At 39.3% G+C, this 17,829-nt stretch overlaps 1 protein-coding gene across 3 annotated transcripts in view; it reads left to right on the forward strand.

Annotated features, from left to right (window-relative positions):
• Nucleotides 1-8,589: 8,589 nt before the first annotated feature.
• SLC24A2 (solute carrier family 24 member 2) overlaps nucleotides 8,590-17,829 on the forward strand; it is a 111,976-nt gene continuing 102,736 nt past the window's right edge. For 2 of the 3 annotated variants that reach the window (XM_065860725.2, XM_065860726.2), the window contains exons 1-2: nucleotides 8,590-8,713; nucleotides 10,669-11,744. In XM_065860725.2, coding sequence (XP_065716797.1) covers nucleotides 10,809-11,744 — 936 coding nt within the window. In that variant the 5' untranslated portion in view covers nucleotides 8,590-8,713; nucleotides 10,669-10,808. Of the gene's footprint in view, nucleotides 8,714-8,862; nucleotides 8,958-10,668; nucleotides 11,745-17,829 lie in introns of those variants that run through there. The other variant, XM_071802198.1, reaches the window with a different exon arrangement.

Below are 17,829 nucleotides of genomic sequence, written 5' to 3' on the forward strand. Positions count from 1 at the left end.
CTGATAGGATGTGTCTGATCTGAAAAAAAATCCAAGAAATAATTACACTTCTAGATTCTATTGCCAGCAAAGTCCTCTGTTTTGAAAGTGCCATCACAAACAGCCAACCTCTCCTTCTCACTCCCTCAAAATAAAATATCAAGCTAGGATAAAACTGAATTACAACTAGGTTGGCAGGATTTCAGACACCACAAAAAACCTTGGCAATTCAGGTAAATCCCATGGCTGATTAATCCAATTTGAAATCTTGGACTAACAAAACCACAGGTTAAGTAAAACAAAACACCGCCCAGGCCCCCTAGGAGGTGGTAGAAATCACCCACAGAGTGAAAATTTTTGCCAAAGTAGATTTCACTTTTGTGTTTTGCAAGCAAGTCCGCACAAGCCCCTTTAGCAGAGCTGGCTCCATCCTGTAGGCACCTCAAACTCTTTATACAGCCCATATTAAAAAAAGCTTCTGTTTCCAACCTGAACCAGAGCTTGTGTGTGAAAAGTTGTCTTGGTTTTGTGAAGAATATCACCCTTCTCTTACTTTGTTGAGAGCTTGCCCTTATAGTATCAGCTGCAATACCACCACTGTCAAAAAGTCTGCAAAGGCATTCTTTCTCCAACTGTGCTGTAGTCCTGGCTTGAATCTCAGCTCCAGTGATAGCATTGATTAGACCCACTTCCGTCTTCTCAGAGTTTTTACAATTTTAGCTAAAATGATGGGCCTAAGGTTGTTATACTCCATTCTCAATCTTAAAACTGCTCACTCACCTGAAGAAACATTGCATAGTAAATGTCATACCCGTTGATGATTGATGTCATACCTACTTCTTACAAACTGGGCTTCCACCTGCAGAAATGATCATGGATGTATGTGGTGAAGACTTCATAAGCTGCAAGAATATCCTGCATTTTCTTTCTCTTTCTAGTGCTGAAAAATACAGATTTTGAGTGCCAAGTTTGAAAGGGGACAAACCTGCATTTTATGCCATACTTACAGTGCTTGGTTTAGTTTTAACTGTGTGTGCACGTTACATCTTCTCTGAACTGGGGCATGGTGCATACTATTTACTATTTGATGTAAAGAAATCATAAAAGGGCTATTATTTTCCAGTTATTACAGAAATCAGTGAAGATCTTCATTCATTCTTGGCATTAAAATAGAGCTAAATTGAATATAATTTGTCACATACTAATTATTTTTAAATAGTATTTGTATTTATGTGTAATTTTGTGCCTCTTAAACACAGATAAAGAGATAAAACAAGCTGTCACAAGTCAGTAATAATCAATGAGAGAGCCCAAATCTGAAAGCAATGGAAAAACAAGTTTGAGCAGCACCTGCCCAGCTCTTTCGGCATCAAATGCTGATCACTGGAGATTACATTCAAGGTGGCACTCTCCATTTGGTATCTTGAAGGGAGGCTTTCAGATTGTGCAAGAACTGATGCTGGTGGCCCAGCTGGAGACAGCTGCAAAAGTCAACATCTTTCAGATCTGACATAAAACAGAGATTCTCAGCATCAAGAATGACATATCTGGAAAAAACCCAGATCAAGTAATTGCATCTGTCTTCTTAAATTGTTCTTAATGGAATGAACATGTTACAGTGACCTTAGGATGTCTAATGGGCACTGTATTTGAGCTTTTTGAATATTTGAGCCACCTTCCAAAGAATCATAAAATCATTTTGGTTGGAAGACACCCTCAAGATCATAGAGCCCAACCATTAACCTAAATCTGGTGCTAAACCATGTCCCTGAGAACCTCATCTACACATCTTTTAAACACCCTCAAGGAAGGTGACCCAACGGCTTCCCTGAGCAGCCTGTTCCAGTGCTTCAAAACCATCTGTGTGAAGAAATTTTTCCTGATATCCAATCTCAACCATGACTTGAGGCCATTTGCTCTCATCCTGTTGCTTGTTACTTGGGAGAAGAGACCAACACCCTTCCTGCTACAATCTCCTCTCAGGTAGTTGTAGACAGCAACAAGGTCTCCCCTCTGCCTCCTTTTCTCCAGGTTGAACAGCCCCAGTTCCCCAAGCCACTCCTCATCAGGCTTGTGCTCCAAAGCCCTCACCAGCTTCATTGCCCTTGACTGAACTCTCTCCAGCACCTCTGTGTCTTTCCTGTAGTGAGGGGCCCAAAACTGAACACAGGATTCGATGTGGGGCCTCAACAGTGCTGAGTATAGGGTGAAAATCACTTCTCTCATCTTGCTGACCATGCTATTTCTGATACAAGCCAGGATGCTCTTGGCCTTTGTGGCCACCTGGGCACACTGCTGGCTCATGTTCAGCCGCTGTCAGCCAACACCCCCAGATCCTTTTCTGCCAGGCAGCTTTCCAGCCACTCTTCCCTGAGCCTGTAACATTGCATGGTGTTGTTCATGTTGCATTTGTTTATTTCTCTTAGCCTGTGCATTAAACTGCATCATAATCAGGATAGATTCAACAAAAACAACAAAACCCAACCTCATATGGTTAATTTTAGATCCCATGATTGTATTTTCTCTTAAATTTCAACTATAGAAATAGTTCTTCATTGCTTCTCTTGAACTGCTGTGTTGGTCTGTTTTGTTTGTCTGATTCTTAAAAGAAGCTACTGCAGTACAACAAGACAACTCTTGAATTTCATCTGTGATCAGAGTTATTCTATAGAATACAAGTTTGTAAACTTGGGAAACTTGGCTAGGTTCTGGGGATGAATTTCTGTAAGAAGCTCTTAATGAATGCAGGAAGATTACACATACCTGAATTATTTAGTTTGTGAGATAGAGTCTTCCATCTGAAAAACCTGGGTATATTGTCTTCTGAAAGCTTCTCAAGAGATCCATTAATTTTGGTTCCAACTTTCCTTTTATGTTCTGATTCCAGATTCTCCTTTTAGTTTGAAAGGTCTCTGCTTTTTCAGTTGGTGGGACTAATTTTGTGGTGCTGCTTTAAACCACTCTTTTGATCTTACTCTAAAATTCAACATAGCATGACTCAGTGCTGTGACCACTGCCAAATACAAAGCCCAATATGTCAGCTACACTTTGAAAGTTTTTTGTTTCTATTGCAACCACTGAAAATTTTGAAACTCTGCTGATAGATGAGATTTCTGGTCTATTGACCTTGGGGTGTTTCAGTTCACCGTAGAAGCACTTTCAGTGTCCATGTGCAGGACTCTAACTGAGCAATGCTAAATGGTACCATGCACACAAAGACTTAGCAATTTAAATGGGAAATTACTCCATGACTTTCCTTTCCTTTCCTTGGAAAAGTCAAGGGGTTAGCATTGACTCCAGTCCTAAAATGTCTTTGTCATCTTTTCTTTTTCATTCTGCCTTTCCTGCACACCAGCTCTGTGCATAGTTAATCAGCAGATTGTAGCTCTTATTTTATAAATACTCACCATTCCATGTCTCAGTATTTGAAGACAATTTTTACCTTATATTTATTTCCCTGAAACATTCCACAAGAGGGGAGGAGATGACTTGAAAACTAGATTACTGCAGAGATGAAAACAAATAGCTTGTAAATCATCAGGTGCAAGAAATATGAGAAGGCTGAACATAAGGACAGAGAAAAGGTAGAAAAGGATAATTACTGTTTGATGGTATAGTAATGAAGATAATTTAATTTGTGAGAGGAGTATGGTCAGTGGGAGACATTTCCCTCCAGCTCTGCTTGGACAATAGCCTAGTCAGAAATTTCTTGTGTAAGAAATCCGAGTTATAGCTAACATCCACTTTGACCTCTATCCCTGAGGCACTCCTAAGTGTTGCAAGTCAGAGCGAACAGAGGGTATCAAGCTGGGGCTCCAAACTACATGATATAAGAAACTGCTGGGAAATTAGCAATGATGTTGGAGCTCATCCACCAAACTGACAATCGTTCCTAAGACTGCTGACTTGCCAGCTTGCAGGTGTTCTTATAAATGAGGCTGGTAGGCCACAGATGATAGCAAAATAAGCACCCCCGTTGACTTCAGGGCAGCTCACTGGGGTTACATTGCAGCATTTAGACACAAGAAGCTTCAGAGGAGCAAATTATCACTTCTGAAAGTCATCTGAAAGAGAAAGTCATATTGCTCCATCCTGCTGTTTTTGGAAAGTGCAAATACCATGTAAGTAAAAATAATCATCTGGATGTCATATACACAGACTGTAAAGTGGATTTCAATAATGATATCCCATATAGTATTTTTTTTTCTGTTACATCACTAGATGTTAGGCTGTGGTGGTTCTACTCTTATATGGACCTCTCAAACACAGATAAAGAGGAGGAAGATTTGTGCTTTCATTGAAGGAGACTGTCCCTTAAAGAGACTGGTATGCTATGATGAAAACATTTGCAACTGTCATATACCTAATTAGTATTTTAAACACTATATTAGAAAAACACATTATTTAGTGTTCTGCAAACACAGCCAAAAAAGCTTTTGTCTTTAAAATGTATACTCATTTATACTTTCTTTTCACTGTATTCACTAGCAGGAACTGGAATCAAACAAAGCAGTTAGCTTTAGTTTTCTTAATAAAGGTGCTCACAGTGTTCATTGTAACTATGCAAAACACAGGAAAATCCCCCAGATTTCTCATCTTACATATATATATAAACAAAACAACAAAAATCCCACCCCAAAACAACCAAACACAAACAAACAAACAAACCAAAACCCACAACCAACCCCAAAAACTCTCAAAGCTTTTCAGATCAATCATTTGCTACAGAACGTAAATCTGGATTACACCTGATCATGACATGTAGTAGTGGTATTAAGACTGCTTCAAAATCATATATTAGCAAGCAGAATTTAACACACTGCACTGCAAGTGAAACAGAAATATCATATTGTCTTTGAGGCTTAATAGTAAGCCAATGAAAGTAAAGCAGATCTTTTGCATTTTCTACAGCTAAAGCCCTAAGTGTGATTAGATGTTGGTGTGATAGTGAATTGCAGTAGTCAAACAGTGATACTGGTCTACATGACATTTTAGCTCACAGTTTTGACTCTGATGAGGACTCTCTACCATAGTGTATATGTTTGCTTTTTATTTCCCAACTATATGGAAGGGAGATAAGAAACATTCTTAACTCCAAGCACTTGAAAGATTTACTTGTCACCGAGAATTTAAAGTAGTTTCTGAATATTAAGTGTTACTAGCCTCTTCAATGTGGGCTGCTGGAAACTTGTTATTGTATTTAATTTAAAGAAACCTGTTTAATATAAACAGCTTCTGCACCTCAGGCACTGTGATTTATATGTAATAAATCTGCTATTACTACAAACAAGAAAATGATGTAACATGCTTCAATGATATAGACTATACAAGTGTTTCCATTTAACTCTATGTTGTCATCTTTTTCACCTTCTTTCACTTGCTATACATTGCAAAGTGTTGAAATAATTTTGATATTTTGAATGTCACCTGTTCTCAGCTGCAATTAGCATTTAAAAGCCTAACATCAATTTTCATTCAAATATGCCGCCTCTGTAGTCATGGTAACTTCCTCGTCAGCTTTATCTTCCAGCTTTAAAAGGTACTGCTGTGATACTTGGAGATGTTGTCATTCAGGATTTTTCATTGGCTTCCTCCTCCTTGTCTCTCCTGCACAAAAGACACTTCTGTGCTTGCTTTTACCAGGTTGAAGGTTTGCAATAGCAAGAGAAGAGCAAAGCAGAAAGACTGTTTAAAAAAAAAGAAAAAAAAATTCTACTTCATATACCTTCCTGGAAATAGGATGTGGTGAAGAAGAGTGGCTTATGATTTCAGAGGGCACATATCAGACCTGGTGCAGGAAACTACACAGAAGCTATTAAAAACTACATATTTAGAGTATGCAAAAGTGAAAGCTTAGTCACAGTATCACAGTATCACAGTATGTTTGGGATTGGAAGGGACCTCAAAAGATCATCTAGTCCAATCCCCCTGCTGGAGCAGGAACGCCTAGGTGAGGTCGCACAGGAATGTGTCCAGGCGGGCTTTGAATGTCTCCAGGGAAGGAGACTCCACAACCTCCCTGGGTAGCCTGTTCCAGTGCTCTGTCACCCTCACTGAGAAGAAGTTCTTTCTCAAATTTAAGTGGAACCTCTTGTGTTCCAGCTTGATCCCATTGCCCCTTGTCCTATCATTGTTTGCCACTGAGAAGAGCCTGGCTCCATCCTCGTGGCACTCACCCTTTATATATTTATAAACATTAATAAGGTCACCCCTCAGTCTCCTCTTCTCCAAACTAAAGAGCCCCAGCTCCCTCAGCCTTTCTTCATAAGGGAGATGCTCCACTCCCTTAATCATCTTTGTTGCCCTACGCTGGACCCTCTCCAGCAGTTCCCTGTCCTTCTTGAACTGAGGGGCCCAGAACTGGACACAATATTCCAGATGTGTAGATGCAGAATCCAAGTACATAACAGATGTCTTCTCTCCTCACTTAAGAACAGAAACACTGAATGAGATGTAAGCCAAAGACTGTTTCATTCAAATAATCTGATTATTCTGTATTTGACCAGGATATGCTCTGATGTTTAATTTTGTAAGTAAAATATGGATTTTCTTTTATTGTTATCCTCCTCATCTTAATTTAACAGTGCTTTTTTGTTTCTGTAATCATTATGATGCAACATTTACATGAGAACAGGTTAGCTGATTCTAAATGGTTACATTATTGGTAGAGTCATTTGTTAGCCACATCATTCTTTTTACAGATTTTATTTTCCTTGGCCTGCAATACATATTTATTGTTGTGAAATAAATAGTTACAAGTACAGAGAAACAGATGGATATTGCAATTCAGATACACGGACTTTTTGTTAGTAGATAATATAATTATAGTGGGTGTTATAGGGAATTTTCTACACATTCTCCCTCACAAAACTCACCAGCTTCCACTTTTATTTCAGAAATCGATATAAGTTGGGGTACTACAAGCACATCCCAGCCTGTTTCTGGCCATTTGTGAAGCCATGAGAACATCTTTCAGGTATCTTTTACAAGTGGCCATTCCTCACAGACTGCAAGCCAATGATACAGCAGGCACAAGAAATCATAGAAGCATATTGACCTTTAATCCCTGTCATCACTGCATAGCAGGCACAGGTTGGATATTGGAGATGTAGCCACTTCACCTGTGTCTTGCATATGTGGTTACAGACAGTAATCTGTATTTCAATTAATTCTTATATATGTGGTGGCTCTACAAGGATGGTTAAAACAATTTCTACATGTCTCTTTGCATCATTCTGAGTGTGAACAATGTAAGTCTGGATAATCAACAGGTACCCGATATCAGCTGTCAGGCACTACTGAGAACCTCCTAATATGTAATGAAATTGCTGAAATTTTGGAAATATGGTCTGAACCTTTTGCATCTCTTGCATGTCCACATAGTCTCTAGGATGCCTATTGTGTTTTGGTGTATCCAGTTTTGCCATCTCATGACTCTTTAGAAGAGTTTATAGGTTTCCAGTCAACACAAAGGCAACCCAAACTGCCCAGGTACTGCAAACTGCCCGTGTGGAGATGCAAATAGACTACGCACCCTACACCTACTCAGGCAGTTCCAAAGGAAGGAGGTTCCAAAGGAAGAAGATAGAAGTAAAAATCAGTGTTATTCCTTAGCCCCAAAAGACTGAAAAATTTACAGTAAATTTTTCAGAATGTGAAAAGGATACCACTGAAAGCAGAGTAGTGCTAGTGAGCTGTTGACCAAACACTTCCCAGAGCTCAGCTGGTGTCCCATCCAACCCACCTGAATCTCCCTGCTCTCACTTGGGAGCTTTCTCCATTTCTCAAGGATTTCCACATGAAGATCTTTCCCAGCTGCCCTGACACAATGAGGGTCTTCCTGGGATGTTAGCCTGCCCACACTATGTGACTTCAGTGCTTCCCTGGGTCACCACGTGTATTTCTCTAACAATCGCATACGGCAGAAGTGCAAGTGGTATTTCAAAGGAGTAGCCCCTGTACGCTCTGGTGGATCTACAGCATGTAGCACAGGAATTCGCTATGATACAGATACAGTACATCAGTTTCATTGTATTTGAATAATGAAGCAACTACTCAACAAAGCACAATTTATTGGGGAAGTATCTACGTTGGAAGACAGAGACTAAAATAGAAAACGGCAGTTCTGGATACAAACTTCCCACTTTCTGGAGTGTTCAGTGCAACTTTACTGTTCTCTGTCACAACTTTGAAATGAGGCTTTAAGAAATTTCTGTTAATGACTAAATGAACAATGGTTAATACTTTTATAGCAGAAATGTTGCCCTCCTAAAAATCAAAACCAAAATGCAACGTCCTTTTCCTTAATTTCCTCATTTCCCTTCAGAAAACATTTGGAATAACAGATATTTTGATTAGAAGACCTCTCCCTTTTAAATTTACTGCAGTCCTGGAGGATTATCTTTGCTAGAAGCACTGAATTTTACCTCAATCTGCTAATCAAAAAGGGGAAAAGAAGAAAACACAAACACACCCCAGCACCCCTGTTAATACCACTAACCCAACTACCTGTGCGGGCGCGGAAGGGTGGGGGGGGTGCTGCCGTGCGCAGTGACAGCCCCGGCGGCCCTGGGCGGGGGCGGGCGCCTGCCCCGCCTGCGCGGGGCGGTGCGGGGCGGTGCGGAGGCCGCGGACACCGCCCGCCGCAGACAGCGCGGCTCGGGGCCGTGGCGGTGGCTGCCCATGCCGGTTCCCCTGCCGAGCGCCCGCGGGCCGGCGCGCAGCGCAGCTCCCGGTGAGCGTCGCCGCTTTGGGCAAGCGGGCGGGGGTTGGGCTGCGGCGATCAGGCTGCGGCGGTGCGGGGTCTCCCCTCCCCAAGTGCACGCCCCCATGGGTGGTACCTGGCTGCTGAGGGGTGCCCTGTGCCCCGAGCGCGCCGGTCAGTGTCTCCGCGTCTGTCCGCGGTCGGGGCTGGAGGACTCGCTGGGACTGGACCCGCTCCCCTTTCCGAGAGGAAAAAGTTTGTGTGGTGCGGAGAGGTGGGAAGCAGAGCGGTGCGAACTTGGGCTGAGTTAGTTAGGCGAGGCTCTGCGGCAGCTCCATGAGGGAACGGGGAAGATGGAGCTGCGGTGCACCGGGCGCTGCGCTCCGGTGGGCGATGGGATCCCCGGCGGGCGGGCAGGGCGGCGGTGCCGGGATCTGTGCGGATGGACGCTGCTGGGGGGGTTTCGGGACAGGGGCCAGCTCGGGCGCTTTTACCGTTTCCCCTTCGCGTGATTTATAAGGGTGTCGGGTAGCCGGCCCCATCCGCCGTAAATTGCGCACATAGCGGTAGCGCCGGTCCGAGATCTCTGCCGCTTAACGTTTTTGTGGCAGTCCGGCGAGCAGTGACTCTAAGGTGGAAAATAAAATATCTCCGCTGTGGCGCTGTATCTCGCAGATGGAAAATGTCTCTATGACATCTTCTTAGTATAGAAGCTGTTCAAAAATCAAAAGAAACTGCACCTGACTTAATAACTTTTATGTAAATATGTATAATAGCTGTAATTCTGTATTTGAGAATACAAAATAACTCTTTTACTGATGAATAGACTGTTCAATACTCAACTGTTACTAAAAATGACTTGGATAAGTGGTGTGACAAAATATTTTTTGAGTGTAATAGGAAGTAGTAGTAATCAGTTTTATTTGAAAAGTGTTTTATATTTTGTGTTGTGTAAGATGAAACTTACTATGTATAATTCATACATAAATTATTTCAACATTACATATATTCTTAAAATTCAATATCCAAAGCACCTGTTATTATTTGGTGCTTCTTCGTGTTTTAAAAGTGATGTTGCTCTAATATAGTCATCTCTAGCATACATGAGTAGTACTTCTGACATAGTTTAATTTCTCCCCACTTGTTTCAGGATCAACTCTTATGTAAATGTAAACCATTTTCCTAAGGATCTGTAAGAGGAACACTGTAAAAACATACTTATTGCATAGGTATTCTTAGTAACTTCCTACATTTATAGCTGAATGTGTGGTGAAAACCAAAACAAAACCAGAGGTGAAAGAAAATTTCGTCTTAGCTAGTCCAAGCTAGTGTCCTAGGTCTGATCAGAAGCAAGCTGAGTTCTCTGTGTAAACTTGAGTTTTATTTTGCAGGGAAATTAAAGAAGCTGTGGATGTGTTAGATTTTTGCTATCCTGTTCCAACAGCGTAGTGTTTCACCTACATATCAATGACTGTTGCTCTATGCATGCATAACATTTCAATTAATACCTCCTCAGCTGCCTAAAGGTCTGATGAGATGCTTGTTAGCACTTTGATTGCTTTTTCATACATTATTGCCCCTGCATTTGGGATTTGGAAGTTACATGATCATGGTGGAAAGTAATTACAGAAGGTAATAAACCTTGGTATTTCCATTAAAATAGTATTTTCTTCATTTTTACACCACATTTGGGGACAGTTTTTACCTTCCACTAGGATTTTTTTGTAAGGAATTTAGCAGAGCAGTGGCTCAGAGGCGTATGAGGCATAAAGTGATCTACGTATTGATAGACTATTATCTGCAGGGTTACTGCTGAAATAAACATTTTGCTGCTGTGTCTGATGGGATGTGACAAGGTATTATGTTACAGTTGGTAATATTCTGCTATGAATTCTAAATTTAACCTGGTCTGTAAAATGCTTTTTAGAAGCTTCTAATCACATGCTGTTTCACTGGTATTAATAATACCTGTTTGTCCTTTTAAGACGAATGAAGAAAATCTTCTATGAAGAGTAAAGGTACTCGATTCTGGGAAACCTCTTAAAGCACCTCTAACTTCAAAGCTGGAGAAAAGTAAGAAGGAACGATCCATCTGACTCTCTTGGCATCTCACACGGAACACAAAATGGCTCTTCAGAAAAAAACTATTGCTGGTGTATTGGAGGAGTGGTGTTTGACAGAACCACTGTTTGGCTGCAGACGGCACCAGAATGTTAGGAAAAAACTGAGACTGATACGAATTATAGGGCTTCTTGTCACTGTAGTGGTCATTAGTACTTTTTCTCTTTCAATTAGTGCCTTTTTCAAGATGGAACCACATAGCATGGCGTTGACCAGCAGCCTAGATAGCCAAAAGCAGGTGCGTGGGCACCAAAGAACTCTGTTGGATATCACAGAAGAGAATGAAAATGGCACTCCAGACCTACATGATTCCATGAAATACGAAGCTGAGCACAACAATGCAACAGATGATCATGCCAAGGGAGAGTACCCTGAGGACCTTTTCTCTCTTGAGGAGAGAAGGAAGGGAGCAGTGATCCTCCATGTAATTGGAATGATTTACATGTTCATAGCCTTAGCCATAGTCTGCGATGAGTTCTTTGTTCCTTCCTTGACTGTCATCACTGAAAAACTAAGCATATCTGATGATGTGGCAGGGGCAACCTTCATGGCTGCTGGTGGGTCAGCCCCAGAACTCTTCACTTCTTTAATAGGAGTGTTTATCTCCCACAGCAATGTCGGCATTGGTACAATAGTGGGATCTGCCGTGTTCAATATCCTGTTTGTTATTGGAATGTGTGCTTTATTTTCTAGAGAGATCTTGAACCTTACTTGGTGGCCACTCTTCCGGGATGTGTCCTTTTACATCGTTGATTTGATCTTACTAATCATCTTTTTTCTGGATAACCTGATCATGTGGTGGGAAAGCCTAACGCTCCTGACAGCATATTTTTTCTATGTGACTTTCATGAAGTTCAATGTTCAAGTAGAAGAATGGGTGAAGAAATTGTTAAACAGAAACAAGGTTGAGAAGGTAACAACAGCAGACGCTGAAGGAAAGGTTGGTCAATTTTTAATTAGCATGACTGTAATTATGTCCTTGTAAGTGCTGAGGCCTCCTAACATAAGGATCCTTAAGAAGCACAATAAGCAGTATAAAAAAGTTCCGTGTTTTGCTAAAGCATCTTTTTGTTTAATCAGTCCGATAGGACTGCAACCCTTTAGCAAATCAATAGCTTTTAACTCCAGAATTATCCTAATCACACAGACAAAATGCCAGCAAAGACATAAACGTTTACTCAGCATTTTGGCACATTGATGAGGTCTGAGGTATAGCTACTATTTTTTCCCTAAGCTTTTTGATTAAGCAGTGGCAGTATCTGGGGAGGATCTTGTGACAAAATTTAACTTTTTAAAAACTTTTAGTGCACTTTCTACCTCAAAAAAGCAAATAGAACAGTATACAAAGGTTTTTTATACATATTCTCCATCTACTGATGCTGATAATACAGTATTAACTTTCAGTTGTAATTAGCGGCAATTATGTGAAAAAAATCTCTGGAAAAACAGTGACCACAATGGCAAAAGGCAGAGGTCCTCTGTTTAAGCAGGATGGTTTCCTGTTCATGGTATTTGCAACTAATCAAGCTAATTTTAGGCCTAATATCAGGCCACAAGTAGAGAAGGGAATTTACACACAGAGGGCTTGGTCAGTCTTCAGGAATTATTGTTGTATTTTAAACAGCTCTCTTCTTAAAGCTGGCTATATTTGAGGCACTTACGAAGTTTAACCCATAAATACTTACGTATGTAGCAGGGCATTAATTGAATGTTTAATATTAAAATTGAAATTTCTATTTTTACATGACAATGGCATTATTAATCAGATAAGGTTTTATTATCCAGTAATTATTCAGAGTATCACAGAACTGTTTACTATTTTGTTTCTTTTACTTAACAGCCCTGTATAAGTGGTTCAGAGGAAAGACAATCCGCTGGTGTACATGTACAGACATATAAACAGGAGGATAGAGAGACAGACCACATGTAACTATAGAGAAGGGGCTACTTGCCTGTGACGCACAGAAAACTGGTGATTCTGCCTATATGCCTAATGTTGAAGAGAGAAACTCATATTTTATCAGTACAGGCAGGTGTTTTCAGTTTTAGGACAAGCCACAAAAAATCCCATTAAAAATAAAACCAGAAAATTATCTATTTTTAATGTTCTAGCCAAGTTTAACACCTATACACTTCTAATTTTATATTTTCCTTTTTGTTCCATTTCTTTTCTGAAATCAGCATGCTCATCTTCATCTTTTTCAAAATGCATAACTGGGATTTTACAGGAAAATGAAAAGAAAGGACAACACCAACGAAGTATTTTCCCTAATGAATGAAAGGCTTCTTTAACTGCATTAGCTGGTTTCTAAATAATGCAATATTTCATGGTGCATTGTTACTGCTTTCACAGTTTGTGCTATATGTGTGTAATGACAGGAAGAGACTATGGTATATGAAGCAACTGTTTAATCCACAATCTTCTGTCCATAAACTGGATTTGAAGGAGATGTGAATCTAACTGCAACTGCGTTGCCTTGTCCAGGCTATAGGGTGGGGCATAGGAGCTATATACTGTGGTAAGCACTCAATTATTTTTAATTGGATAGAAGAATAAATTATTTGTGAGTTACATTGAACATAATAAATGTTTAAAATACTCTAGATAGACTTGATTTAAAAAAACAACAACAAACCTTTAGGAGCACTCATTTATTTTTTTTTTTTTTTATTTATTAATTACTTTTTCTTACAGTTTATTCAGATTATAAATGCACGGCATTCAGATAGGGAACAAAAAAATCAGAAAACTGTCTAATTTTCCTAAAAAGACAAGCTTTGCATCATATGTTTCATGAAGATATTTCTAATGAATTAACTTGAAGTTAATTAAAATGATGAACTTGTGTATTTGTAAATCATTGATGGTTAGATGGGGATGAAGGGAATGCTCTAATTCTGTTGTAATTTAGCTCATATGGCTTTTCTGCTTGCTGGTGAAAAGTTGCTTCTGAAGGTATCACACCATGTATTTCTTGTAATGACCCATGTTGTAAAGACAGATTTTTGAATATTCATCTAAAATTTTGAAATATTACTAATGCTTTTTTCTATTCAGTTGAACAGCACTTAGCAGGAAGAATGAACAAATTTTTTCTGATAGCAAGGATGTCACAGATTATATTCTTGGAAAGAATCACAGTGGAGTTACATGTTAATTTATTTACAGTTATTAGATAATTGATTTTGTTGCTTTTTACATTGATTTTTAAAAAGAAAAAAAAGAAAAAAAAATATTGGAACTGTGACATAGTCCTAAACCTGATAGAAATACCTAAGATTTTCAGCTTCAAAGTTATTGCGTAAAGCAAAGAATGAAATATTTTTGTAGTCTGAGAAGTGTTGCAATGCACATGGGTGCTTATTTCCTAATCTGCTGGGGTTATAAATATTGCAGAAGTGATAGTCTTGGCTTTGGTGGCAAAGGATGCTTCATTTTCACAGTGTTAGCTGTCAGCCTATATTGTTTCTACTCATTGAAAGTGTGCTGTATCAATCCAAAAGAAAATTTTATGTGATCAAATTAGTATATCAAATGCAGAATTTGCAATCTTGGTTGTTTCTAATGGAAACTTTTTCACTTTTCCCCTCTCTTAGGGCAGAGAATTGCTAGGCAGGTCTCTGGAATCAGTGGATTGGAATGACTTGAAAGAACTTTTTTTAGGAGTGTAAAGAAAATTCTCTTCTTTCCTCTAACTTATACTCCTGCCTACCTGTTGTGGATTCTGCTGTTGCCAAACTGGCAAGTGTTCTGCTAAAAACTGTGCCTGCCGTATTTACCTTTAAGACTTTGTGTTGTAATCTGAAAGCAGCTCAGCAAGGTTGAGAGGTCTAAATAAGGCATCATAAAGCTGGATAGTTGAAGGGTTAGGTGGCTTATTCGCAAACATGTACCAAAGAGTAAAAATCTGATCAGATGAAAAACCTCTGAGACACTAAAATGTATTTTAATGTTAATTTCAGTACTTTTACTGTTAGTCCTCTTGAAACGTTAAATAAAGTTTTACAGTATTTCCCATGAGAGAAAGGTCTTAGATACAAAATGATTTTTCTGCTTAGCTGTCGTTTGCTCTAGATGTATTCACCGAGTTGCTAGAATGCATTCATATCTCTAGATGTCTTTTAGATTTCTTTCTCACTTCCCTGTTTTCTAGTACAAAAAAAAATGCTTTAATTCTTTAACACTGTGACTATTCAAACTTATCTATTTTTTCAGATTTTTTTTTTTTTCCTGTGGCATGTCAGTTTATGTTACAAGTGACAGAGTACTCCATGTGAATTCCATTGTGCTCACTATTTTCCTTCACAAGGTTTCAAATAAATGCAGTCTGGGTTCTTAAAGGGTACAGGTTGAGAAAATCTGATTACTTGAATTTTGGCAACGATTTGGTGACACTAATGGGAACAGACTACAAGTTTTTTTTGCATTTAGAGTTCATGAAGTGCATTGGCAAGGTCTGGTGTGAGCTGTGGATTGTCTCATGCCCTATTTGATCCTAAAGGAAGACTGATGTCAGTCTGAGACTGGTGAATTCCAGAGATCACTGTGGCAAGGGTGGAAAAAAGGAGTGAAGTGGAAAAACAGGAGAGAATGGAAAGACAAAATAAAAACCAAACTGCCAAGTTCTACAATTTAGGGTAGCATATGGGATCTGCTGACTGAGATGTGTCCCTGAGAAGTGACACTGAGCTCTGTGGGCTGCCCTAAATGAGCCTTACAGTAGGTAGTGTGATCTCACCACCAGATACCTCCAAATGTCCCTTCCAACCTAACTTATTCTGCGACATGATTTTTAAGTTTTGTGTCATTATCCTGTAAAGAACAGATGAGTTTCTAGGACTGGGAAGGAAACTTTATTATTCATTCAAATCTTCCTCAGCTGAGTGAGGATGTTTAAAAACAGAAGCTTGAAACTGAGTATAAGGGACAGAAAGAGAAAAATGGAAAAAGCTGATGTACAAAGTTCTTAAAGAACAGGACTTTTCTGACCTCCTGCTGAGGTTTCAGTCTTTTCTTAGTAGTCTGAATTGGTGAAGACATTGAATATATTGGATCATGGTAGAGCATCACATGGAATTATGTTTCAGTTTTTTAGTTATTTTTTTTCTTTAATGTAGCATGGAGATCATTGCAGAAACACTTGATTCTGATAGCTCAATAAATAACTCAAAACAGTTCTGTTTGGCAACTAGGAGAACAGAATGTGGGTGGCACAGAGATATTGTGCAATGACATCTGCTTCACTGATAGTACCATTTTAGATGAATAGCTTATGGTATATACAAGACAGTTGCAGTTTTTCTACATTTACAGAGAACTGTATTTGGAAAATCAGCTATTTTTACCAACAAGAGATAGTTTGACATTATTTTACTGCCAATTTTGTTGTCTTACAAAACATTAATAGCTTGTGTGTGATATTTTGAGATGTATACTGATCTCAAGTTTTGCCACATTGTATTTAATGGCAGTGTTTGCATTCTAAAGGAAGGGCTGTTAACAGTATTTTTAGGTATTTCTCTAATTGATGGCTGTATTAACACTACAAGGCACAGTCACTGTTATAATGTATGATCTAATATGTGTTTGTTGAAGGAGAAACACATCAGGAAAAACTGGAATCTGCTAATAGCCTTTCTTCTCTCACCACCAAGGAAAGGTATTTCAAAGTGATGTTTCATAGCGCATAGGGAGATCCAAGTCTTATTCTACAGACATTTCAAAGTAGGTCTACTTGTGCAAGCATGTGTGTGAAAACAGAGCTATAAGTCACTGGATCTTGTATACCAACATATGCAAGATGGTTGCATTAAGTAGGTGTTTGGAACATGCCAATCATCACTGACCTTGTAATGTATTTTGTTTTGAGAAAAGCCTGGGTTTCTGTTACATTTTTTTCTGCTTTTATTATCTCCAAAACTTTCAGGTTGCTTCTCTTTTAACTTAATGTTACTCCAGTAACAGTAGCAGTAACTGGTAGTTGATTTGCCTTGAGTATTGAGCATTGTCAGTTCAATTTAGGGCTAGTACTGACATACCCCAAAGCTGATGCTTTGTACGTGCAACCATTACTAGAATGAAATGGATAGGTTCTCAGTTTATTTTGGTACCTCTCAGCAATTTATTGACTACAAAGCAATGATTATAGTGGTTTTTACCATTGGAGTCTTAGTTTTGTATGTACGTACCCTGGTAACGATTAGGAAGTGACAGCATGGAAGTGCAGTATAAATTAAATGTTCTTGAATCATGGCTCTCCACTGAGATTCATTAGGCAATCCTTGCTAATTATACTGGGAAAAAGAAGGCTAAACTTGTGCCACTTTTAATTAACAGCACGGGGTCAACATATCTATCAATATATTTAGAAATAAAAATCATATATAATATTAAGTCAGATGATACTTCTCAAAGGCTGCACAAAAAAGGCTGTGTTGGCAAATGTTCACCGTGCTGTATTTCAGAAGAACTCTAGACATGATCAAATTTGTTGTGCTAGAAGCAGTACAAAGAGAGGAATATGCAGATGCAAAGTAGGGAGACCTTACAAATGTTTTCCTTCTGTCATCTCACTTGTGGGTACTTTGGTCCAGTTCCTCATCAGGATGTGCGAGCTGTAGGAGACTGTAGGTGGAATTTCAGTCCCAAAATCAGTATGCCAGACCTCAAAATATCTGCCTGCTTGAATGTACTTAAACTCTGAAAGATCTTCACTTTTAAGCTAATGCCATAGTTTAGCTTCTAGGCTTGTTCAAAAAATGCTAGACCCAGGTGAAATAGCATAGTACTGCTTTTCCATCTAACCCATATTCCACTACTTTTTTTCCCCAACCTAGTTCTCCAAATTTATCTCCATCACTAATATTTAACAAAATCCAGTGTATTTTACAAGGTCTTCAGATTCGGGTGGTGAGAGTGCTCAACTTTCATGCAATTACATAGTGATCTCCCACATTCACTGCTCCATGTGATGCCCCCCTCAGCATATAGAAGTTTTGGGTGGCAAGGCACAGGTTTCTCCCCT

This window comes from Patagioenas fasciata, chromosome Z (assembly GCF_037038585.1).
Source record: "Patagioenas fasciata isolate bPatFas1 chromosome Z, bPatFas1.hap1, whole genome shotgun sequence".
Lineage (NCBI taxonomy): Eukaryota > Metazoa > Chordata > Aves > Columbiformes > Columbidae > Patagioenas > Patagioenas fasciata.